Below are 21,360 nucleotides of genomic sequence, written 5' to 3'. Positions count from 1 at the left end.
ATCATTCTGTAGATGTTTTATATAAAAATACAAATGTTCGTGTTACATTTTTCGGTTGAATTTACTTGGAGAAGTAGCCATCTCAGAGCTTTTGTTGCCAAAGTAACAATAAGCCTGCAGCTTTAATACAACTAAAACACGAAAAGTATAAATAAAAATCTATTGTCCAGTATTCAAATAATCATCATGCACAATGGCCCATTGCAAGGAGTTAGTGTATAATTGTATCTTTGTTACTGCATTATTAGCAGAACAGACAGCATTTTACTTTTTACTATGCGTGTATTTAGATAATTAGAGATAGATGAGAAAGTAGTTATGGGGGATAACAATGCTGTAAGTTATCTCAATCAAATTTGCTTTTGTTTATGTGGGAAAAAAAACATTTAATTTATCTGCTCAATGGTAAAAGAATGTCCTGACTTTCTTAATCACACAATGTTTAAAAGTACCATGTATTTATTATTTTTAGACCTTTTTTCAGGCAAATCACTTTTTAACCTCAAGGTGTCAGCATTGACATTTACTAAATATTAGAGGCAATATTAGAGAAAAGTGCCAATAGGATGAAGAATATCCATCAAGGAAAGTCAAGACAAAAGCCAATAACCAACAATTTTATCTTAAGCAGCGCATTCATTAAGTTTTTGAACGTATTACAGCTCTTTGGGAATAGGTTTCCTCTAGGCACCTACTCCCATAAGAGCATCCAACACATATTAATTACAAAAGTAATTAAAACAAATATTTACATATTTGTTCTTTTAGAAGCTCATAACAAATGACATAACACAACCACTGTTTTTTATTTTATTTTATTTTAAAAAATCAATGCAAAGATAAGACTACAAATCTTATTTCAGTTGTGTGTGCATTCTGAACCCATGAGAGAAATAGTCACATCACCAGCAACTGTAAACAAGGTATCTATTACATTTCCTCAAGTATAAAGAAAAAACATTTGGTTCTTAAAATCAGCCAGTTTTGCAATGTAGCAAGGATTAGAGGTATTGTTAGTTTGGTCATTGATGAGCATTGTTACATTATCTTCACACACACAGCCCTTAAGTAACCTTTCACTGTTTAAATCTACAATTAATGTACATGTATCTACATTTTGCTATACAATTACAATATATTCAGAACATGTCTCTATACAAAGCAACTTCTATGTAAATGTTATGACTGAATTATTAGTTCAGAAACAAAACAGCACTAATTCTTTAAGTTAGCACAAAAAAAGACTCAGGAATGAAGTAAAATTCATTAATTGATATTAATTGTATCCATATTAGTGTCATACGTCTAAGATGCTATTACCTACAGGGAGCAAAAACTCAAAACATGAAAATAGTTTAACAAAGTTTGAAAATTATATAACCTACTTAACCTAACCTACTAATTTAATATGAAACTAACTTTTTATTATGACTCAGTAATGTTTCAATCACAAAATGTTTAGATCCATGCCAATGTTAGACAATGCAAGGAATTTACTCACAATCGCTGTTGGAATGTTTAAGAACAGAACAGGCATTTTCACCTTCCCACTGAAACAGTAATTCATTATTGTGTGGGTTCGCAATTTGTTCTATACAGATTGATATAACATGATAACATTGTAAAGAAATTTGGATAATGTTTTTGGTGGGTTTTTGTGTTCTTATTTTTGGTTGAAACATACTGCCTTAGTTCAGAGTTGATGACAGTTCAAATTATCATCTGAGAAATTTACAGAACAAAAACGTGGCTGAGAGATTTTGGTTTTTCATTGTGATTGATTGTTGGTTGTCGGAACATCTCAAAGAAATAATGATTTCATATTTGCAAAGATATTGTTCTTAGTTTAGATAAGTACTTTACCTTAAGGCGAGTGGCATCCATTCAGTTGAAATCTGTACACCAAAATGTAGAAAATAAAGCCACCATATCAACACAAACTTGTAAAATCACAGCCATATTCCCCAAAAGAGGTTTTTTTTGAGCAGCTGAATATAGGTGCATGACTACCACTTTTCATGAGTGGCAGACTAATTTTTACTATGACTTCTCAAACATTCTTTACGCATAACACAACTCAAACTATACAAACACCAACTTGAACTATCATGCCAGAGAAAATCTGTACAGGTATAGGCTGTAATCTGCTGCAATAATAACACTCACAGCAATACTGGCCTCTAGTGAGTGAGATTGGTCACCAGAGTTCTGAGAGGAGTTGAATATGGCATGCAGACCATGGACCACCAGGCTCTAAAGTAGTTCATACATAATAGTAAACAAATCCCATCCTGTAGAGGACACATTTAGCACAAACCCAAAAAATGCAACAGTGAAGCATTTCAAACCTATAGTGTTCCAGGACAGTCCACAGTAGACTTTCAACCTTAGTGAAACCTTTCTTGAATGAAATATAGACTAGTTGTATCTTTGTGTAATAAACCCTTGAATAACATGAGAGGGATGTTTGCAAATTAAGTTGTTTTTCTAAGAATGTATGCAACATTGAGCCAAAAGCTTGTCCCTACATTTTGGTCTCACTGTCAACGGGCCTTTCGTTCTCGTACTCATTCTCCTGGCAGATGAGCTGATACGGCTTCTTGTCTGCCTCCTCCACCACTGAATTGCCCACCTCGGGGTCCTTTTTTTGTAACTCATGGCGAGACAGGTGTTCCACTATACCTGCACCAATCGAGTCTCCAAGGACATTGGTGGTGGTGCGCAATCGGTCCCTGGGGACAGACAGAGAACAAGTGAGGTTAGGAGGTAGGACGTAAAGAGAAAAGATCCAACAAGGTGAAACAAGAGAAGCAAAGAAAAAAATAAAACAAGACAATAGAGGAAAAAGCAGAGCACATAAAATAAGCATAACATTAAGAAATTCCAATAAATTAACTGTAATTTAAATCATTATATATTCTCAGCAAATGTGTGTACTCAGGATATATTTTAGAAAACAGGAGCAATATATAATTTTTTATCATTCCAGACAGTCTATAAACAGCCAGTAGATAAGAGGAAGTAAGGCTTTTCACTGGAATTGAATCCTGTCTCAATTAAAACCAGATGTACTTTGAAACATGGAATGTGAGGAAGTGTCTCTGGAAGCAATAATATAATTCTGTTAGGAGTGTGTCCCAAAACAAGTTTGATCTAGTAACCCCTTGGGTGGAACTTAATTAAATTCAAACCACACTATATTTTATTTACTCATAATTAGTCTTGGCAGTAAACTAGTAACTAGTGCTACTTCTTCTTCTTCACTAGCTTCTCTCCATTGGCTTCCCATTAAATGTAGAATAGAATTTAAAACCCTGCTTCTTACATATAAAGCTCTGAATGGTCAGGCTCCATCATATTTAGAAGACCTCATAGCACCATATCATCCCAGTAGATCACTTCGCTCTCAGAATGCAGTCCTACTTGTGGTTCCCAGAATTTCCAAAAGTAGAATGGGAGGTAGAGCCTTTAGCTATCAAGCTCCTCTCCTGTGGAACCAGCTCCCAGTTCAGATTCGGGAAGCAGACACTCTCTCTACTTTTAAGTCTAGGCTTAAAACCTTCCTTTTTAATAAAGCATATAGTTAGTTATAGTTATGCTGCCATAGGCTTAGACTGCTGGGGGACCCACCCCCCAATGCACTGAGCTCCTTTCCTCCTCTTGACCATCTCTCCTCTCCTCTCATCCAGCAATTGTCACCACTGTATGTCATTAACTCTGTGTGTTCTCTACCGTAGTTGTCTTTGTCCTCCTCTGTCCCCTTCTCTCTGTCCCTTTCTGCAGGTGTCCCCCGGCTTTGAAGCTGTGTGTCTTCCAGCGTGAAGCTACTGATCCTACCAATCTGCCAGATGTTTTGTTGTTGCTTTTGTTGCTCTGTTCTTTTCTCTCTCCCCTTTCCACTCACCCCAACCGGTCGAGGCAGATGGCCGTCCACCCTGAGCCTGGTTCTGCTGGAGGTTTCTTCCGTTAAAGGGAGTTTTTCCTCTCCACTGTTGCCTATGGCTTGCTCCAGGGGGAATTGTTGGGTTCTCTTTATATATCTTTATAATCTTGACTTTATTCTGTAAAGTGCCCTGAGATGACTTTGTTGTGAATTGGCGCTATATAAATAAAGTTGAATTGAAGTTGAATTGAATTACTTGGGGAATTCCTGATCTTATCTTTTTTTATTTACTTTACCCATGAAAGCAAAGTTGTTTAATAGGTCACTTAGTCAATACTTACAGGAACCAATCAACGGCAATAATGAGTGAGATGTCATCAGTGGGCAGGCCTACAGATGTTAGCACGATCACCATTGTGACTAGTCCTGCCTGAGGGATTCCAGCGGCTCCAATACTGGCTGCTGTGGCTGTGATACTGATTGGAAAAGGGCAGATGAAGAGAAATTTGGGGTTATTTGAATTTTGTAACAAAAATCATTAATTATAGTGCAACTGAAAATAAGACGTCTCAGGTTTGACCACTCAATCATCAATTAGTTTATAGCTGAAGTTTATTTTGAGTAAATATCTTTGAGTGGTTTTGAGGTTTGAATGTGCGTCACTTAAATTAAATTAATTTTATTTCTTGCCTTAATGAAAAACAAATGTGATAATATATTCTCCTGTACATACAAAAACTCAAAGCAGGCAAAGTGAACAACTAAATCAAATCAATTTTGCACAATTCAGGCTGTATGAAACATGATGAATTAGTTAAAAATAAAGTCTTAATTATTAGAAGACATTATTATTGACTGTTAAACACAAGTGAATTCATATCACATACCTGATGGTGAGAATCTGTCCAAAGTTAAGATCGTAATCATTGACTTGAGCGATGAATATTGCTGCCAGGGCTTCGTATAGAGCCGTGCCATCCATGTTTATTGTGGCACCAACAGGGAGCACAAAACGAGTCACACGCTTGTCCACTTTGTTGTTTTCTTCCAGGCATTTAAAAGTGATGGGTAGGGTGGCAGAACTGAGAGAGGATGAAGGGAGAGAGAATGAGGATCAAATTGTTAACAGTTAAGTTGCTGTGAGCATTTTAGGACAGACAGCTCAGTTGCAAAAAGCAATAAATAATGCTTATTAATCATCATTTGGAGCATGTCTGAAACCATTCATCAAAACAAGAAGAGAAATACAACATGCATTTTTAAAATCTAACAATATTCAGAAATAATTAGGACATGATTAAAGGAAGTTGGAGCCGCAGGTACAGTATTACTACCATACTACCAGTTTGTTGGTTTCCTAATTCAATACTTTTGTGTTAATTTTTTCGTCTTTAACTGCTTATATTGTCCAGGGTCACGGGGGGCTCGAGGCTATCCCAGCTTTCACTGGGTGAGAGACAGGCTAAACCTTGAACAGGTGGCCAGTCAATCTCTGGGCCAACACATAGAGACATACCTTACCATACATACCCATTTTTTTTTTGTGTGTCTGTTTAGTTCTCATTGCTAAAGCAGCAATGCAACAGTTTCTGACTATTGTACATGAGAGAATGACGATCATTTCTCCTTTGAATTAGACCTTTATAATCAGTATGTGGGATTTTGAGTTAGACTTAAATTTTGTAAGGCTTAACCAAACCACATACCTAGAGGATGTTCCCAGGGCAGTGACAAGTGCCTGCAACAGCCCTGCAATGAATATAAAGGGGTTCTTCCTTGTGACGACAAAGTAAAGTGTTGGTAGGACAATGATAGCATGGATGAGCAGGCCACAAATCACTGTCACTGTGTACATTCCCAGCTGGCCACCCATTGTTGTAATGTCGTCCATCTCCACAATCTTACCAGCAATCAGGAACAAGATACCAACAGGGGCATACCTGAGGATCAATAATAGGTGTTACTAGGAATTTACCCAATAATAATTAAAAACTGTGTGTTCACCCCTTCATCCGTCCTTGCACCTACCACATGATTATAGCCACCAGCCTCATGATGGATTCATTAAGACAGTCGAAGAAGTCCTTGAGGGGCTGTCCCTCTTCCCTCATATTCCCAATGATCAGACCGAAGCACATGGAGAACACCACCAGGCCGAGAGCATTGATTCCATTAACAGTTCCTGGCACTGGGATCATCTCCTCCCGCGCTATTTCTTGGCTCCCGTTGAGTGTGAATATTGTGTCATTGACTGTCATCTTCACATAGACTACTCTTTTTGCATACTGCGTCTTAAACTAGATTTAAAAAAAGAAGAGGACAGATGATATTTTATAGTTTTCAGAAAAAAAAATACAAGACTCCCAGTCAAACATTTTCAAATTCAGCAGAAAATACATTGAATTTGACAAGTGGATCAATCAATTGTGGTGAAAGGCATGATTATTTGACATCAAAACTGATTATTTGTTTCTGGGTCAGATGAAAAATTGGAAGAAATATTTCTATATATCACCCGTCTGAAATGTTATATTAACAATCCTATGAGCAAAGACTGAACTACTGAACACAAAGTAGTGTGTATTTATATTTAATTGGTGAGAGTATAACATGGATTTCCATTGTGAAAGAGACCTCTAGCAAAAAGTTGGAAGTTATCCATCCATTTTCCAAACCGCTTAGGATAATTAATGGTCACAGGGATGCTTGAGCCTTCCATTGGGCAAGAAGTGGGGTACATCAGAAACAGATTGCCATTCACACTCAAATATTAAAATTTATGCAATTTAGATTTAAATCAATAGGGATTTTTGAGATAATCCGAAAAAAGGGAGAGGCTTTAAACAATATAAAACAAGCACTCAAGTTCCAGGCTTGATAAGCACAAGTAAAAGTATTAAGAAGTAAAGCATTTCATGCAACTGGATGACACAGAGAATTAGAAAAGAAATTTGGCGATGGTTACCTGCTTGGTGCAAGCTTCGACAATATTAGGAGGAAACATGTTTCTGTAAAACACAACACAAACGTTTTAAACAAAGTACTTACGAAATACAAATTCACTTTGCATGCAAACCATGAAAGTATTAAGTCCATTGTGTGATTTGCATTCTCTAGTCTTTATGTTGCCATTTGTATCTTTAATGTCACATAACTTAAAAACTGTGACTGAACTGTGATCAATGAACTTCAGTGCTCTTTGAAGTGCACATGGTTGTTTTAGCTGCATGAAATGATTGTGAAGGTACCTGATGAGGTCCAGGAAGGCATCAGCAGTGCTGATCTGTTCTATCTTCTGCTGCCTGGTGAACTCATCCTTTGAACCTTTTCCAGGGTGAATAATGAGCACCACGACAATACCGATGAACACTGCAATGATGGTAGTGGTAGTATAATACACTACTGCCCTCATACCCATTTTACCAGAAGCACGGCTGTCCAGAGCCGCCATACCTACAAAAGAAATATAGACAAAATTATTAATTGTCAACTTGTACCTGCACTACTATTATGTCAAGTTATGATGCGCATAGATTGCATTTCAAATAGTAAATAAGAGTAAAGGAGTAAAGGAAGAATAGAGTAAAGGAAGCAGAAATACAGTATCAATGCATGAGTATATTGTGCTGCTGAACAGTGGAAGGTACCCAACAGCAATACAAAAGTAAAAGTGCCCAAGTATTTGCCAAAACAAGTACTCTACTGCAAGCAGATATCAAAATTATATCAAACTTGTTCATTCAAGCAGAAGTACTGCATGCATGCTTTAAATTAAAATATTTTAAGAACAAGGTGATAATTCAACAGGTAGGTAAAAAAATAAATTTTGTATGCCTAAGTAACTATCCATAATAGTTGATTATAATTTGCATTAAGAATGTCAGAACATCAGAGATCTAATTGTCTCTAACCAGCAATGGAATACAAGTAATGGTTATAAAATGGAAATACCAAAGTATGAATACCTCAAAATTGTATTATTTTCCACCAGTGGCCATATATGCAGCTCCATGTGGCATCTTGTATAATAACAGAGGCTTACAAGAAGCCATACAGCTATTCATTAAAACATAATGCTTTCAGTCATGAACTTTCAGTGTCAAGCACCACAAGATGTTGCTAAATAAAGCAACAAAATCGTAATAGCTGCCTCAACAGTTGCATGAAGATGGAGAAGGCAGATGTCAACCTTAGAGCAACCGCTAACACATGTTTATGTGAGCATACAGTCAGGCCAGGAAAAGGTCCTGTAGTTATAGGTTGCAATACACCCATCTGGACTATCTGTAACAACACAGAGCATCAAGAATCATGGTCTGACTTGAAAAATAACACCTACTGAACTGTAGATAATCATATATAAATCATTCTAAATTATAGATGCAGGGAGACACTCCTGGAAAACTGACTGGTGTTTTTGTGCTGTTGCATTGTTCAATTCACTCTTTTACAGTTGGTCCAAAAACAAAACACATGTACCCACATGTGACATTGGTTTGTTATGAACCCATGGAGCAGAGAAATATGTAAGTTATACCGTAACAATCTGTCAACATTAACAATCAACCTCAATTGATTTTTTGTGTTATGGACAAAAAAATACATCAAAATACAACAAGTAAAATACTTTCTACAGACAAAATATATTAAAGCAAGAATCAGCAAAAAGCAACTGATGGTCAAGTGACAAATGAATACATTGCTCCCTGCTTTGTTTGTCTATTAACCTTTCATTCCTGTAAGTAAGACCAGATCTTTTCAAAGTACACATTTAGATATGTGTGGGCCATAAAGACATTTGAGGGAGTCACAGAGCAGGGAGTCCGAATTGTCCTCCACAGTTTTAACAACATCAAACAGACTTTGCAGGGATAATAGTGGTAAAAGAAATACAGACTTTCAGAGAACTGGAAACAGACAAGCTGCCTCATTGTATGGCAGTGATGTGGTATTTTCAAAGTGTCAGATCCTATTATGGCTATTATCTTCATTCAGAGCTGCACAGGGAAACACAAGCATTATATGATAGGAGATATATGTGTTCTTTTCATATGTTGCTCTTTGACACTGTGCATACCCAAGTGTGTCACTGTGTACTAGTGTGTGTGTGTTTTTGTGGGTGTGACTGTGTGTGTGTGTGTGTGGGTGGGTGTACCTCAGTGCCCCAGCTTTGCCCTCTCTTTTCTTGTTTTGACTTGCCAAACACTCAGGCTTTTATCTAGTTCGGATCCTCTTCCTCCCTTCCTTGTCCTTCCCTTCCTCTTTATTTTCCCCCAAATTCTTACCCTCCACACTCAACCACCTCTAGTTTCAGGGTCTTCCCTCATAACCCACGTTCCCATGTTCTCCCACCCCTACATCTTGTCTCCTTCTTGTCCTTATTTTCCTGCTGATCTTGTTGCTGCAGTCTTCGTTCACTCCCACCCCTTTCCTCCCAACCACCCTCCATTCTCCTGCTCCCCTCCTTGTGCCTTTCTGACAACCCTGGGAAAACTTGTTGACTTAGTTATGCTGACACACTCACACACACGCAGACACACACACACACACACACACACACACACACACACACAAACAATGACCCTCAGCTTGTTGTCCGGGCAACAAGAGACGCAGTCTCACCAATTCCATCTTTTCAAAGGAACGAAAGACCCAAGATTGAAGGGGAGCAGGGAGAATGACTTTCTTCCTCATATGGAGAATGTTCATTAAACAAAAAAGTAGGCCTACTTTAGGGGGCAAAAGTTGAAGCGCAGGACAAAGTTCTGTCTAGAGGGCATTTAACATCCACTGCAGCTTGGCAAATGCTCTCTGCACAATCTTAACAAGACTTATCTAGAAAGTTGTAATCTGCATTGATCACCGTTTTCTGTCAGAATTGAAAATAATTGCTGGTAGTTGTAGGCATAAAATATCTGAAGCCTTGAGCAGCTCAGCTTCTATTTGCAGCATCTTGATTTGTATGTTACAAATAATACATGGCCTCCAGAAGTAAAATTTAAAAAGTCAGCAGAACAATTATGTCTTTTCACTGCATTACTTGTTAATTCATCAGCGCCGATTAGTACATTTCAATGCTCACAGGCAATCCAATATATAATGTGCTTTATTACGTCAAACTTTTTGTGATCTCAAGCTCAAGCCAATTTAGTTCCAAGGAAACAAGGTATGCTTGAATAATGATTTCTTTTTGGACATTTTGTCATGTTTAGATGTGTGTCCATGATGGAAATTCCAAATGAAAATCAGCCTGACAGCTGCTATATTTTTATGTGCATTTTTCTCATTTTTAGGAAAATTAATCTCTGTGCTTTACTATTATAAAGACCCTTTTTTAATTCTTTGTGAACTGCCGAGGTGGAAAGAGATGCACTGATTCTCTTACACTCTCTTCTCTTAAAGTATTTTTCATGCTTTAACTCCAGCACTTGCCCACATCCTCTCTCCTCATACTGTAGTGGCAATCAAATGTCTGAAAACAATAGATGGATGGATTTGCTGCAACCATTTACATGTTGGGCAGATAAGAAATATGAAAAGAAAGGAGCATATAGTTATGAACAAGATAAATGAGGAAACTGCAGCTCTTACTCCTTCATTGAAACTCATAATCCTTATTCCTTAGTTCTCCTTATCTGCCTTTCCACTTGTTTTGCCCCTTAATATAATACCCTACAGGGTGCCTCTGATTCCTATATCCCAGGGCCCAGTCTTAGGCAGAATCAAACTTTAGGCAAGTACCTTTCAAATGGGACAATCCATTTCAATAAAGGCGTAATTGAGCCTTAAGAGAATGTGCAGGGGCCACGTGTTTATAGAAATCAAGTCTGCACAGCTTAGCTCGAATGGTTTTAACCTCGAAAGCATGTTATTCTCAAAGTCATGTACTAAGAAAAGTATGAGAATGTATAAGAAAAGTAAAGTATGTATTATCTTTGTTTTAAAGCAGCATAAGGCTACTACTATTACTTTTCAACTAAAATTTTGGTTTCAGATATCTGGAAACCTGTGACTGAAAAAGGGATTTGTTAGTTTGTAACTTTTTAACAGTGCAAGTAAAATAGAAGAGTCTAATAATTAATCTACTGGTTCATTGAGTCTTCTATTTTATTGTTTAGAAAGTCAGCAAACTACAGCATGTGACCAAATGCATGTGAACGTGTGTGTTTGTGTGCATGTGTTCTGCACAGTCAGTCAGTGCTTATTTGTTCCTTTGATATCTGTCCTCAGTCTAATTCGCTACATTTCAAACTGGATGATAATAGTTCTTGCGAAATTAAACATCTGACATTTTAGTGTTGTAATTCAATGTGTTTGCAGTCTTGCGGGATGTAACTAGATCATGCCAACCCAAAAGAACATGCTGTGCTGATTGTGCTCTAGCCAAAAAAATTTGGCGTGTCTTTTGACTTAAATAACGATTAATTTGGGCATGCCAAACCAGTTTAACCTAGGTGTAATACTGATATATACATATTATTATTATTATTATTATTATTATTATTATTATTATTATTATTATTATTATTATTATTATTATTATTATTATTATTATTATTATTATTATTATTATTATTATTATTATTATTATGCAGAGCATTTACTTCGTTGTAATTATATATGTGAAGTATATTTTTGATTTGGAATCCTGTTAAACTTGAAGATTCGTACTTTTACTGTGGTTAAATTTGCTTTCTACTGACTATCTGGCTTATTAATAACACCCCTACACTTCTGGTTGACACAGCTAAGAACTATTCAAATCAGTGCAGTTACACAAAAAATAATGTAGAGCAGGTTTTCTTAAACAAACTGCTCAACCTAACACAACAAAAACAATAATGATATCAGATAATAAAGCCACAATATAGTGTATATTGCAACAAATGGTTTTAAGTCACTTTCTGAAGGGTAACTTTTAAAAATACCTTTAAAGTGGCAGCAGCATTTACTGGACATGTAATATCATAGCAGATATTATTGCACACAGGAGAGGAGTTGTTATCCTGATGACTTTGCTGCAGAACAGCACTCTTTGTTAATTTCATCACAAGTCATGTGACATGATGTCAGAGGAGGCTGATGTTTGCCCCACGGCAGAACAAAGCTAGTTATTATCGAACAACTTGTCTCTTTTATCCCCCAAGGAGACTTTTTTCTTGCCCTGTCAATCACCAATCAGAGACTGGACATTGTTTTGCCTACTTTTATCAATCATGGCTGCAAGCTAGTGTTTTTGGAATCTTACATTTTCCATATACCCACTTTAACTTTCATAATGTAGTAAAACTCTTCTCACTTTCAAATCCATTGATGTTATGGGTTGATTGTGCATTACACTGAGGTTGTGAATGAGGTTTGTGTTATTTTGAAAAATATAGCCAAATAGTCACGAGGTGCAGAAGGTACAAAACATACTGAAACAACCAAGAAGACCAAGACTCTGTAAGTCTGAAATCTATCTCCCCCCCCCCTTGCTTGTGAGGTCATCCTGACCCTGTCCACCAGTGGGCCCAAAACCAACAAACAGCGACGGCTGAACAAACAGCTACTCTGCCACTCATGGGATACATTTCGGTTGGTGGAGCAACAAAGTTACACTGTCACTGGTTTCAAACCTTTAGAAAGGACACACTACCTACAAAACATGCAGCTTACTGTCTCATAAAACCTCATACTTAGTATGATGGGGTGAGAGAGAGTGGTCAAGATTTTGTCTGGTAGGAGGCTATTTTTACAGTGGCTACCAAATGTGAAGAGAGCTAAGGAGGCATGCTGAGCGCACAGGGATGTAGATATGTTGTAGATGTGTGAGTAAGAGAGATTGAAAGGGCTTTTGTGATACCAGTTAGAATGCTGTGTGCTCTTACTAAGGCAGCTGTTGTAAATTTAGAACAAACCAATGTCACAAAGGCTGGAACTGTAAGTGTCTAAACAGCTTATTTTAGACATCAGAGGTACATTTGCACTTTAAAAGGCCAATGACAAAAGCACTTTATTAACCACAATGATTTTATACTTGTGGACGTGCAGTGTGTAAGCCAAGTTGTGCAATGTAAAATGTTGTGACGGTTATTCAGTGATCTGACTGTTGACATGAGTCATTCATTTGCATCAGCATTCATATTCATGTAGACATACTTCAGATTGATTGTCAAGCCAAGTTAAACATTTAAGAAAAATACCATATATACACTTAAAAGAGGTGAATAATGGGCAAGAGATGAATTTGTCAAATCAATGCAAATCAATCTTTACATTTAAAGTCCTGATGCCACTAAATTAACTGCTGCAAAAAATAGAAATACAGATTCATACCAGTGATAAGACTGGAAACCAGCAGAGGAAGTACCAGCATTTGAAGCATTCTCATCAGAAGTTCTCCGGGAAAAGAGAAGAACTTCACCTCACGGTAAGACATGTTATACGGCCGCAGGGCAAATCCGAGGATTATACCTGCAGTGGCAAGTAGATGTAGAAAAAAGTCCAACGTTTATTAAAACATTCAATATTAATATGACTACAATAATAAATAATTCCCGTATGTCAGCTTTAGCAGGATATAATCAGAATACTGCTGGGAATATATGTGAATAGTAGTAATAGTAATATATTTTTTTTTAATATTCCCTTTGAAATGAGGGAACTGGTACAGTGATGTTGAATGCATTGGATATAATGATGATGAATGAGTAAGCTGTTGAGTAACCCCAATTCTCTTTTAGCTCTACCTTATTTGTGTTTTATGTTTTAACCAGTTTGCCCACTTTCACAACAGGCCCTTGTGCTGATCTAGTAACCTGAAGTGACGAACATCCTGAATTTAACAATCAATTAGATGAGTTTGTCAAAGTTGGGTTGCAGATGTGCAGGTGGTGGGTGGGCTTGGCTCACGTCCTACTGAGTAAGTCACAGAGGTTAATGGCAACAGGGTAGAGGGCAGCTGTAGGGTCAGAAAAAGGCCATTCTGCTAGGTTCATTTGAGTTCCCTCTGTTCTTTTATCCAGTCGGTTTGCTTCTACTCTTTTCCTTTTTCTTCCCAAATACAGAGGAATTGGTCACACCAGACTGATGGACTATTAGGATGCCGCACATCTGTTGCCTTCTTCTTTACACATTTGAATACAGGTGGGAAAATCGACAGAGTAGAGAGGACCAAAGAAACAAAGAAGGTTCCGGAAATTTCAGAAAATCAATTAGACTAGCAAGGTTAACAATTTAATTGGATTAGATTAGACAGAGCACAGTGGCTAATCAGTGTCTAACGTGAGTCTAAAGTGACTTACCAACAATGACAGCTGCAACGGTAAAGATTACAAAGGCATTTCTAATGAAGAATCCTTTCACATCATTCTTTGTGATGTTCTCCACTCGCTTCTTGGCCAGCAATGACCGTGACTGGATCCTAGCCCGGATCTGGTGGAGACCACTCCGAGTCCTCTGTGAGTTTTCTCCATTGCTCTGAGTCATAGCAGCCAGAAATCTTCAGATCTGTTATAAATGTGCAGGAACTTGAACTCTGGGACTCGTACTCCTTGAAGGTTCTGTTACAGTGGTTACCTTTTGGTCCTCTTCCCCTTTGATGCACCTCTGCCTTGGTTTAAGGCTTACAAGTTGCCTGATTAGAGCAAGGGACAGAAAGTAAGAGTTAGCAGCACATATCTGGACAAAAAAAAAAGACTTTGAAACACAGACAACTCAGTTACGTAATGAGGGATTGTAATCGATGTGTATCTTTTCTCACCGAACTGTCACTTAAAAGCTCTATATACTGTACAACCCATACAAAGTGGAAATTATTGATAAATGTTTCATTGTAACCCTCATGTGCAGGAAATAAAACAATAATCATGCAAATTCCCACAGAATAGATTATCTAACACCTAAACCTAAATACTTTTCTGTCATAGAAAGCCTGTATTCCATGAGTGTGGAACAAATGTATGGCACCCGCAGCTGCGGAGGCATGCAGACTTCCTCATACACATAGGGATAAATACTGCACATGTACAGTGCAATACATTGGTTACTGATACAGATTCAAACACACACACACATACAGTTAGATAGAGGCATTTCATTATACATCAAATGTCAAAATACTAAGAAGTTTTTTTCTGTACCTTTAGACTTGAGCAATAACTTCCTTTGGAGTAAAGTTTTTTCAAGGGAAGTTTCTGGTTTAAAGCGTGGCCAGTGTGAGACAGAGGTGGAGCTCTTTGGCTGTGAGCTGGTTGGTGTGAGCTCCCCGCAATGAAAAGGAAGGCGAGAGAAAGAGGCGAGGGAAGGAGAAAGGAAAAGGAGGGAGCAGCAGCAGGGATGAGGGAATGAAAGAGCCAGTTAGAGAATGGAGGCGGTGCTATAGTAAAAGAAAAACCAGTAACACAGTTTGAGCTTGTGGGGAGGAGCGGTGGGGACTAAAAAAGTGAAGTAAGGTAGAGGAGGGGGTACTTTTTAGACAGAAGGGAGCTGGAGGAATAATGAGCCTTCCAGGCAAGAAAAAGAGAATGGACCTTCTTGTTTTCTTGTCCGTCTCAGCCTTCTTTTCAAATAAGTGTTTATGCTTGATGCGTTTACTCTGATCAGAAAAAGTCTTCCATCACGTTTGACAACCATCCACACATTATTTTGATACATCTTCATCAGCCATCTTTTCTAATAATTGTCCATTTGGTCAGTTGTGGACTCCTTCATTTACTAAACTAAACAGCACAAGTAAATATTTCCACAGTACCTGTGGTGCAACTAGTGCTTTTGGCAACAAATCTGTGCAAACAGCACTACTAGTTTTTGGCAAATGAACTGACTACTGTGCTACTTTGTCATGAAAGCATAATGACAACCTAAGCTTTAGCACTGGAGACAGTGGTTAGAAAGGAAAACAACTGCATGAATGATACAAATACAGTCCATCTGATGCCTGGCAGCTAGTCTGGCAGCAGAATTTAGGAATTCATAGCTCAGAGTTTATGATGCTATTAGCCCTGAGAGAGAGAGAGTGTATCTATGTGTGTGGGCATGTGTGTTTGTGTGTGTGTGTGTTTGTGTGTATGTGTGTGTGTGTGTGTGTGTGTGCGTGTGTGTGTGTGTGTGTGTGAGTGAATGTGGGTGAATGAGTACTAAATAAGTGTGAAAAAGAGTAAATGAAAATCCGAGCTGGAGGAGTCCTTTATGACTCATACCAAGAGAATCCGTGTTTGGCATAGATGCTGTAAAGTCTTTCAGCTGTCAGTCCATATACACATATACGATACACACAAGCACCACACACACACAAGCATACACACGTACGCACATGCACGCACAAGCACACACACGTGCACGCACACACACACACACACACACAAAAAAAATGCCTTATGTTTTATATGACCTTTATGAGATTATATGTCTTTCTTCTGAACTTCTGAACTACTAGACACAGGAATTTTAAAGACTCGCATAGCCAACACCGTTTTATTTCCATTTTATATTTTCATTTCTGGTACAATATGTTTATTAAAATAACACACTTACTAACAATACAATTGTTTCTCACTTTTGTGTATAGAAAAATATAAAATAAAGAATAGTTGATCATTATGTACATACATAGAGCAAGCAGCTGATTTAAGTGGAGAACTGAGGTCTCTCTCTCAACAGGTGTATGTAAAAGTCAATTAAACAACTGTAGTATGGTCCAAACAAGAGACAAACTGTTTATTATATTTTATTTGACTGTAAGTTTAATGCTGTTTTTGACAAATAATGCTGCAATTTGTTACTGTGTGGCAGAGATAAGCTGGGAAGCTGAATACAGCTAACCATTAAATAATATACATGATAAAAAAGAATAAGAAAGATAAGATGTAAAGGTGAGATGTAGCATTTGATCTTGAAATTGAATTAAGGTAAATTTACATGCAAGTCGAAAAATTAGCATGTTGGTTCAAGCTGCAGAGCAAGATTTATGTTTAGTGTTTCATCTGATCAAAAGGTTTTTTGTTTTTAATATTTTATAGTAATAAAACGAACAAAAAAAGTTATGTAAATGATTTATTTTTGTTTGTTTCCATTACCCAAACAGTATCAAAACTAATTATATATATTTATGTATATACTTGATTTGATTAAATGCAGAATGGATAAAACTGCATATTTTGAGTGCTTCATGATACATAGATAACCTTCATTAGTGAATCAACTGTAATGTGTTTTGATCTTTAACTGTAATTTCCTGGGCTATGTAGCATCAAAATAAAAAACTTCTTCTCATTTTCTGATTTAAAAAGACTGGGGACAGAATCAGTTCTTAACAAATCACAGCTCCTTGTCTGTAACAGAATCAGGTATTCTATCTTTATCGAAATATAGTTTATTTTATTTTTAAAAGGTGCAGATAGGACAGATTTATTTTTATTGTAAACATATAAAATATTATTGATTTGGTGTGTTTGTTTTTGTGTTTGTCTGTTAAAAGTAATTTAATGTTAATGCTTAACTACAGGATACAGGTCAATGGCTATTTCATCATCCATTTGAACAAATTCTCTGAACATGTTTGTGTAACACCATTACTGACAAGCCAGATCTCTAGCATTCCCATCATTAAGCCTCGGCTCATCTGGAAAGCTTTAAACCAGGATCCCACCCATCCTCACCCTCACCACATGGCATTTGTCACACAGCTATCCCAACAAGCAACAACGAACAACAGACTCCTTTGTCTTTATGGGGCATAGCAGGGGATCAACTGGGGTCAACGGCAGCTTAGAACTTATACATTTAGGAAAGCCGCAAAACAATAAAGAGTCAGAGGAATGTGACATATTTCCATGGCTGCTGGGTAGAAAGTCTGTCATATCTGGAGTATGTTTGTTTTGTGTACTTTGTTGTGTACTCAGAAATGAAGACGAGTTCAAAGTAGTGTATATTTTCGAGGGGATAATTAATAGTTTATATTAGGATTAAGGCTTGTTGTTTGCTGTTAGGGTTAGGCATGTAGTGGTGATGGTTAAGTGAGAATTGCCAAGCAATAAAAGGAAGTTAAAACAATTACCCTTAACCATCACTACCATTTTAAAGTTGTACATGTCGGACATTATGCATGTGATTCTTTTTTCACTCACAGATCAAAAAACCTGTCTACTCTTCAATCAGTATCTCTGAGATCAGGAGCATTTTAAATGCTCCAATTAGAAGTCTGGTCTTAGTTTTGTTAAGGAGGTTACAGAAGGAATGTGGAACAAGATAAGGGGTTTATGTTTTTTCATCCTATTGCAACGCTGTTGACCATAGGAGCCATGCAATATGGTATTTAATGGTATGTTCTGCTGTGATTGACAGCAAAGGGTTCGGGGTGAGAAATGTATCTATATATAAACATTTGAAAAAATATTTATTTTACTGCATATTGAATAAATGAGCGTGTTGGTTTGGTGATTTCCCCGTCTGGGCCTAGCTGTTTTTTATAATGTCAACAAATACTCTGGCTATAAGAGTCATTTTATACAGAGAAAATCATAGGCCATGACCTGAATTCCAGCACTGCTGAGTGTTAGTAACTGAAACTGGCACAGGTGGCTCTTCCATCCCAGTCAGTTCAGGTAGGAGTGGTCCACTCCCAGGGGGTTGATGTATCCAGGACAGGTTATAAGATCTGCAGTCTACAGTGGCCCTCTGGGGACACACAGAACTGGGGCCACATTGTTCACCAGCATCATTGTGCATGAGGGTTTCCCATGGATCAAATGTTACAGACTTCAAACCCAGGGGTCTCAGCGCGCTCGTAGCTGTTGTTTAGTGGACATGATGGGAGATGATGCTGTTCACACACAGTTTCTCACTGATCTGAATGAGGCCACATTGGATGTAGTCCCAGTGGCTGGTTGTTTGGATGCAGTGATGAAGAGTAGTGATGTCGGTGGGTAATGGGGGGCATGGGAGATGAGATGATAGACACACAGGGAATAGGTCTGAAGTCAGAGGGGGAAAAGGTGATTAAAGGCAGAGAGAGACACCTAAGATGTTTAGATGCTCAGAACCTGTAGCCGTCTGAGAGACAGTTTACAACTCAGGAAAACCTACTTCCCCCAACTGCAAACAAGAAATCAACGCTGTTACACACCACTTACTGAATTTACCATAAGCGACTATTTTATGTAACAGAGCAAAGAGCTAAATTTGACACCCTTAAAATAACAAACAAATGGGGACTATACTGTAACTTTATATATGAAAAAATCATTTGTCATGCTCTCAAGAACTTAAACATATCTTCAGTGGCAAAAAGGAAATTTAGTACTGAAAGTACTTGAGTACTGTTTATAAACAGTTGAAAACCATGGTGAGGCTACTTCTACAACTAAGAAATTATGTGGTTATATTGTGGAGCTACCCAGAAAGATGTCAGAATTACTTTTACCAGATGCAACATTAAATTACTTACACATCAATGTATAAATCCAATGAGAAAATATTTGACAAAGTCGAAGTATGGAAGACAGAAAACAGTTGTTGGCTTTCCTTTGTCCCATTCCCTGAAACAAGAGAGGAAGAAATTCAAAGTGTACAGGAATAGTAGTTTGCATAATTTGCAAAATTTCATTTAAGTTTGATAATATGATGAGTCATATGGAATAATTAAAAAATTATTTTCTCAATATGATGATGTTAATCACAACTTATCAATTTGCATCATATCATAAGCAAAAATGTCATATGATGCGCTATTGATTAATCGGCTTTGGAAAGAGGGAGAACTTTGCACACTTATTAAGCTGGATGCATCTCTGAATCATTGTTTCCACACATGGCTTGCATGATATTACTTCAAGATCATAGCATTAAAAAAAAGATTGTGTCATGCTTGAGTGCTCCACTCCCTTGCTGCTTTTATTAGCTACTGAATTTCTGCTTCATATTTTCTTGTTCTTTATTTTTTAATGACCCTGATATTGTGGATGCAAAAAAATTATGTTGAGATCTCAAGATAAGAGAAAGAAAACAAATATGGTAAGTGAACATTGACTTACAGCATATGCACAGATGATACACTTTTTTGGCCAAACTATATAATTCTGGAAGTCACGAGAAAATCTGATGACGAAGTTCTATGATGAGATACGATTATTTTCAGTGATTGTTTTACAAAGATTGACAACACCCAAATCCTTCAAAATTAAAATGAATTCTTTTAAAATTTCACTAGAAATTAACAACTGCTTTTTAACAACCAAATGCCAAACAAGAGAAAAGGTTGCGTATTACACGTTAGTAGCCATTTTTGTAACATATCAAAGTTCTTCCTTTATTGTTAGATTGCTTATAAAATATAATTCTGACTTTTCCCAGAAAGCGACAACAAAATCTGAAGTTGTTACAACACAAAATAAAGATAAACCTTGTTTCACAGAAATGGTTGAAAGTAGCAAATAGTAGTAGCTTTACGGGATACTGATAGCATAAGGCTATGTGGTACGAGGATAGAGTTTCCAAGTAATCACAACCTGGAGGTGCCAAGGGGAGTGACCAGTAACCTGAACATGTTTTGTTAGGATTTATTCGAGGTTCTCAGAGATTTCAATATGACACCTTTTCCTTTGTATCATAAACAGAAGCCTGTTGCTTCATTAATGAAGGATAACAGTGATCAATGGCAAGAGAAAAAAGAGAAGAAAAAAAGGACAGACAATTTGTCTCTCACCGAAACACAGCTTGGTTTCCTCCTCATCACCTTTAAGCCGTGTGTGTCTGAATCTTGAGATGAGCAACTGGAAAGGTTTTTTTCCCACTTTGTGTTGCAAATAACCTCTGTGTAATTATTGTTTTGCTCTGACGGATGACATATGTCTTTGTAGAATCATGGCTGCATGACTGAAGTCATCATAATATTATGGATCATTATCATTACCCTCAACAGCAGATGTGCAATTGTCATCCAATCTTCATGTAGTAATGTGTTCTTATTTAGTAATTGAGTAAGCAAAAATGTATTTACACAGTGCTTTATAAACATAAACGGATTACAAAAACTTGAAAAAATAAACATGAATAAATAGAATAAAATATAAATTTAAAATCCTTCAGTTCTTAAAATAAATGTATGTCCTGAAATAATAGTATATAATCTTTTTATGTTGGTTATATTGCTTGTATTGACTAAATACAAATAAACTTAACATTTCATTTGTTAATTTTTGGCCAAGTATTAGACTCACATCTATGTTGAAGTTTGTGAACAAGCTTCATCTGGTAATCTCCACATTGTTAAACTGAAATATTTAAGGACAAATGCATTAACTCCATCTAGTGGTGTAAATTTAAACCCACCATAGCGGTGGACCAGTTTCTAATATTAGACAAGTTAATGATTGATCTACATCAACATGAGCTATGTTATCAGTGAGATTTAAGAGTCTAAGGACAGATATAATACAGCACCTTGTGGGAATTTATTCTATTGGGCTACATACACAAGACTTTATTGAGACAATACA

The 21,360-nt window shown here is 37.0% G+C and overlaps 1 protein-coding gene across 3 annotated transcripts; it reads right to left on the bottom strand.

The window, feature by feature from the left end:
* Positions 1–799: 799 nt before the first annotated feature.
* On the bottom strand, positions 800–15,164 carry slc1a3a (solute carrier family 1 member 3a). 3 transcript variants are annotated; one of them, XR_010915611.1, is made up of 11 exons: positions 15,007–15,164; positions 14,170–14,501; positions 13,202–13,339; positions 7,132–7,336; positions 6,849–6,891; positions 5,912–6,180; positions 5,590–5,823; positions 4,771–4,965; positions 4,225–4,359; positions 2,167–2,732; positions 800–1,895 (listed from the first exon to the last, which is right to left on the bottom strand). XR_010915611.1 is itself a non-coding variant. In XM_067522188.1 (11 exons), the coding sequence occupies exons 2-11, from the start codon at positions 14,351–14,353 to the stop codon at positions 1,865–1,867; spliced, it is 1,638 nt and encodes a 545-aa protein (XP_067378289.1). In that variant the 5' UTR covers positions 14,354–14,501; positions 15,007–15,164; the 3' UTR covers positions 800–1,864. The 3 variants fall into 3 exon arrangements, 2 of the variants coding, with proteins under 2 accessions (XP_067378289.1, XP_067378290.1); XM_067522188.1 differs by having other exon boundaries at positions 2,529–2,732; XM_067522189.1 differs by lacking the exons at positions 13,202–13,339; positions 14,170–14,501; positions 15,007–15,164 and adding an exon at positions 7,849–8,060 and having other exon boundaries at positions 2,529–2,732.
* Between the last annotated feature and the right edge of the window lie 6,196 nt (positions 15,165–21,360).

The sequence above is a fragment of the Channa argus genome, chromosome 11 (genome assembly GCF_033026475.1).
Source record: "Channa argus isolate prfri chromosome 11, Channa argus male v1.0, whole genome shotgun sequence".
In the NCBI taxonomy this organism is placed as follows: Eukaryota; Metazoa; Chordata; class Actinopteri; order Anabantiformes; family Channidae; genus Channa; species Channa argus.
The sequence above is the reverse complement of the archived record's forward strand: the minus strand, read 5'-3'. Positions and strand labels throughout refer to the sequence as shown.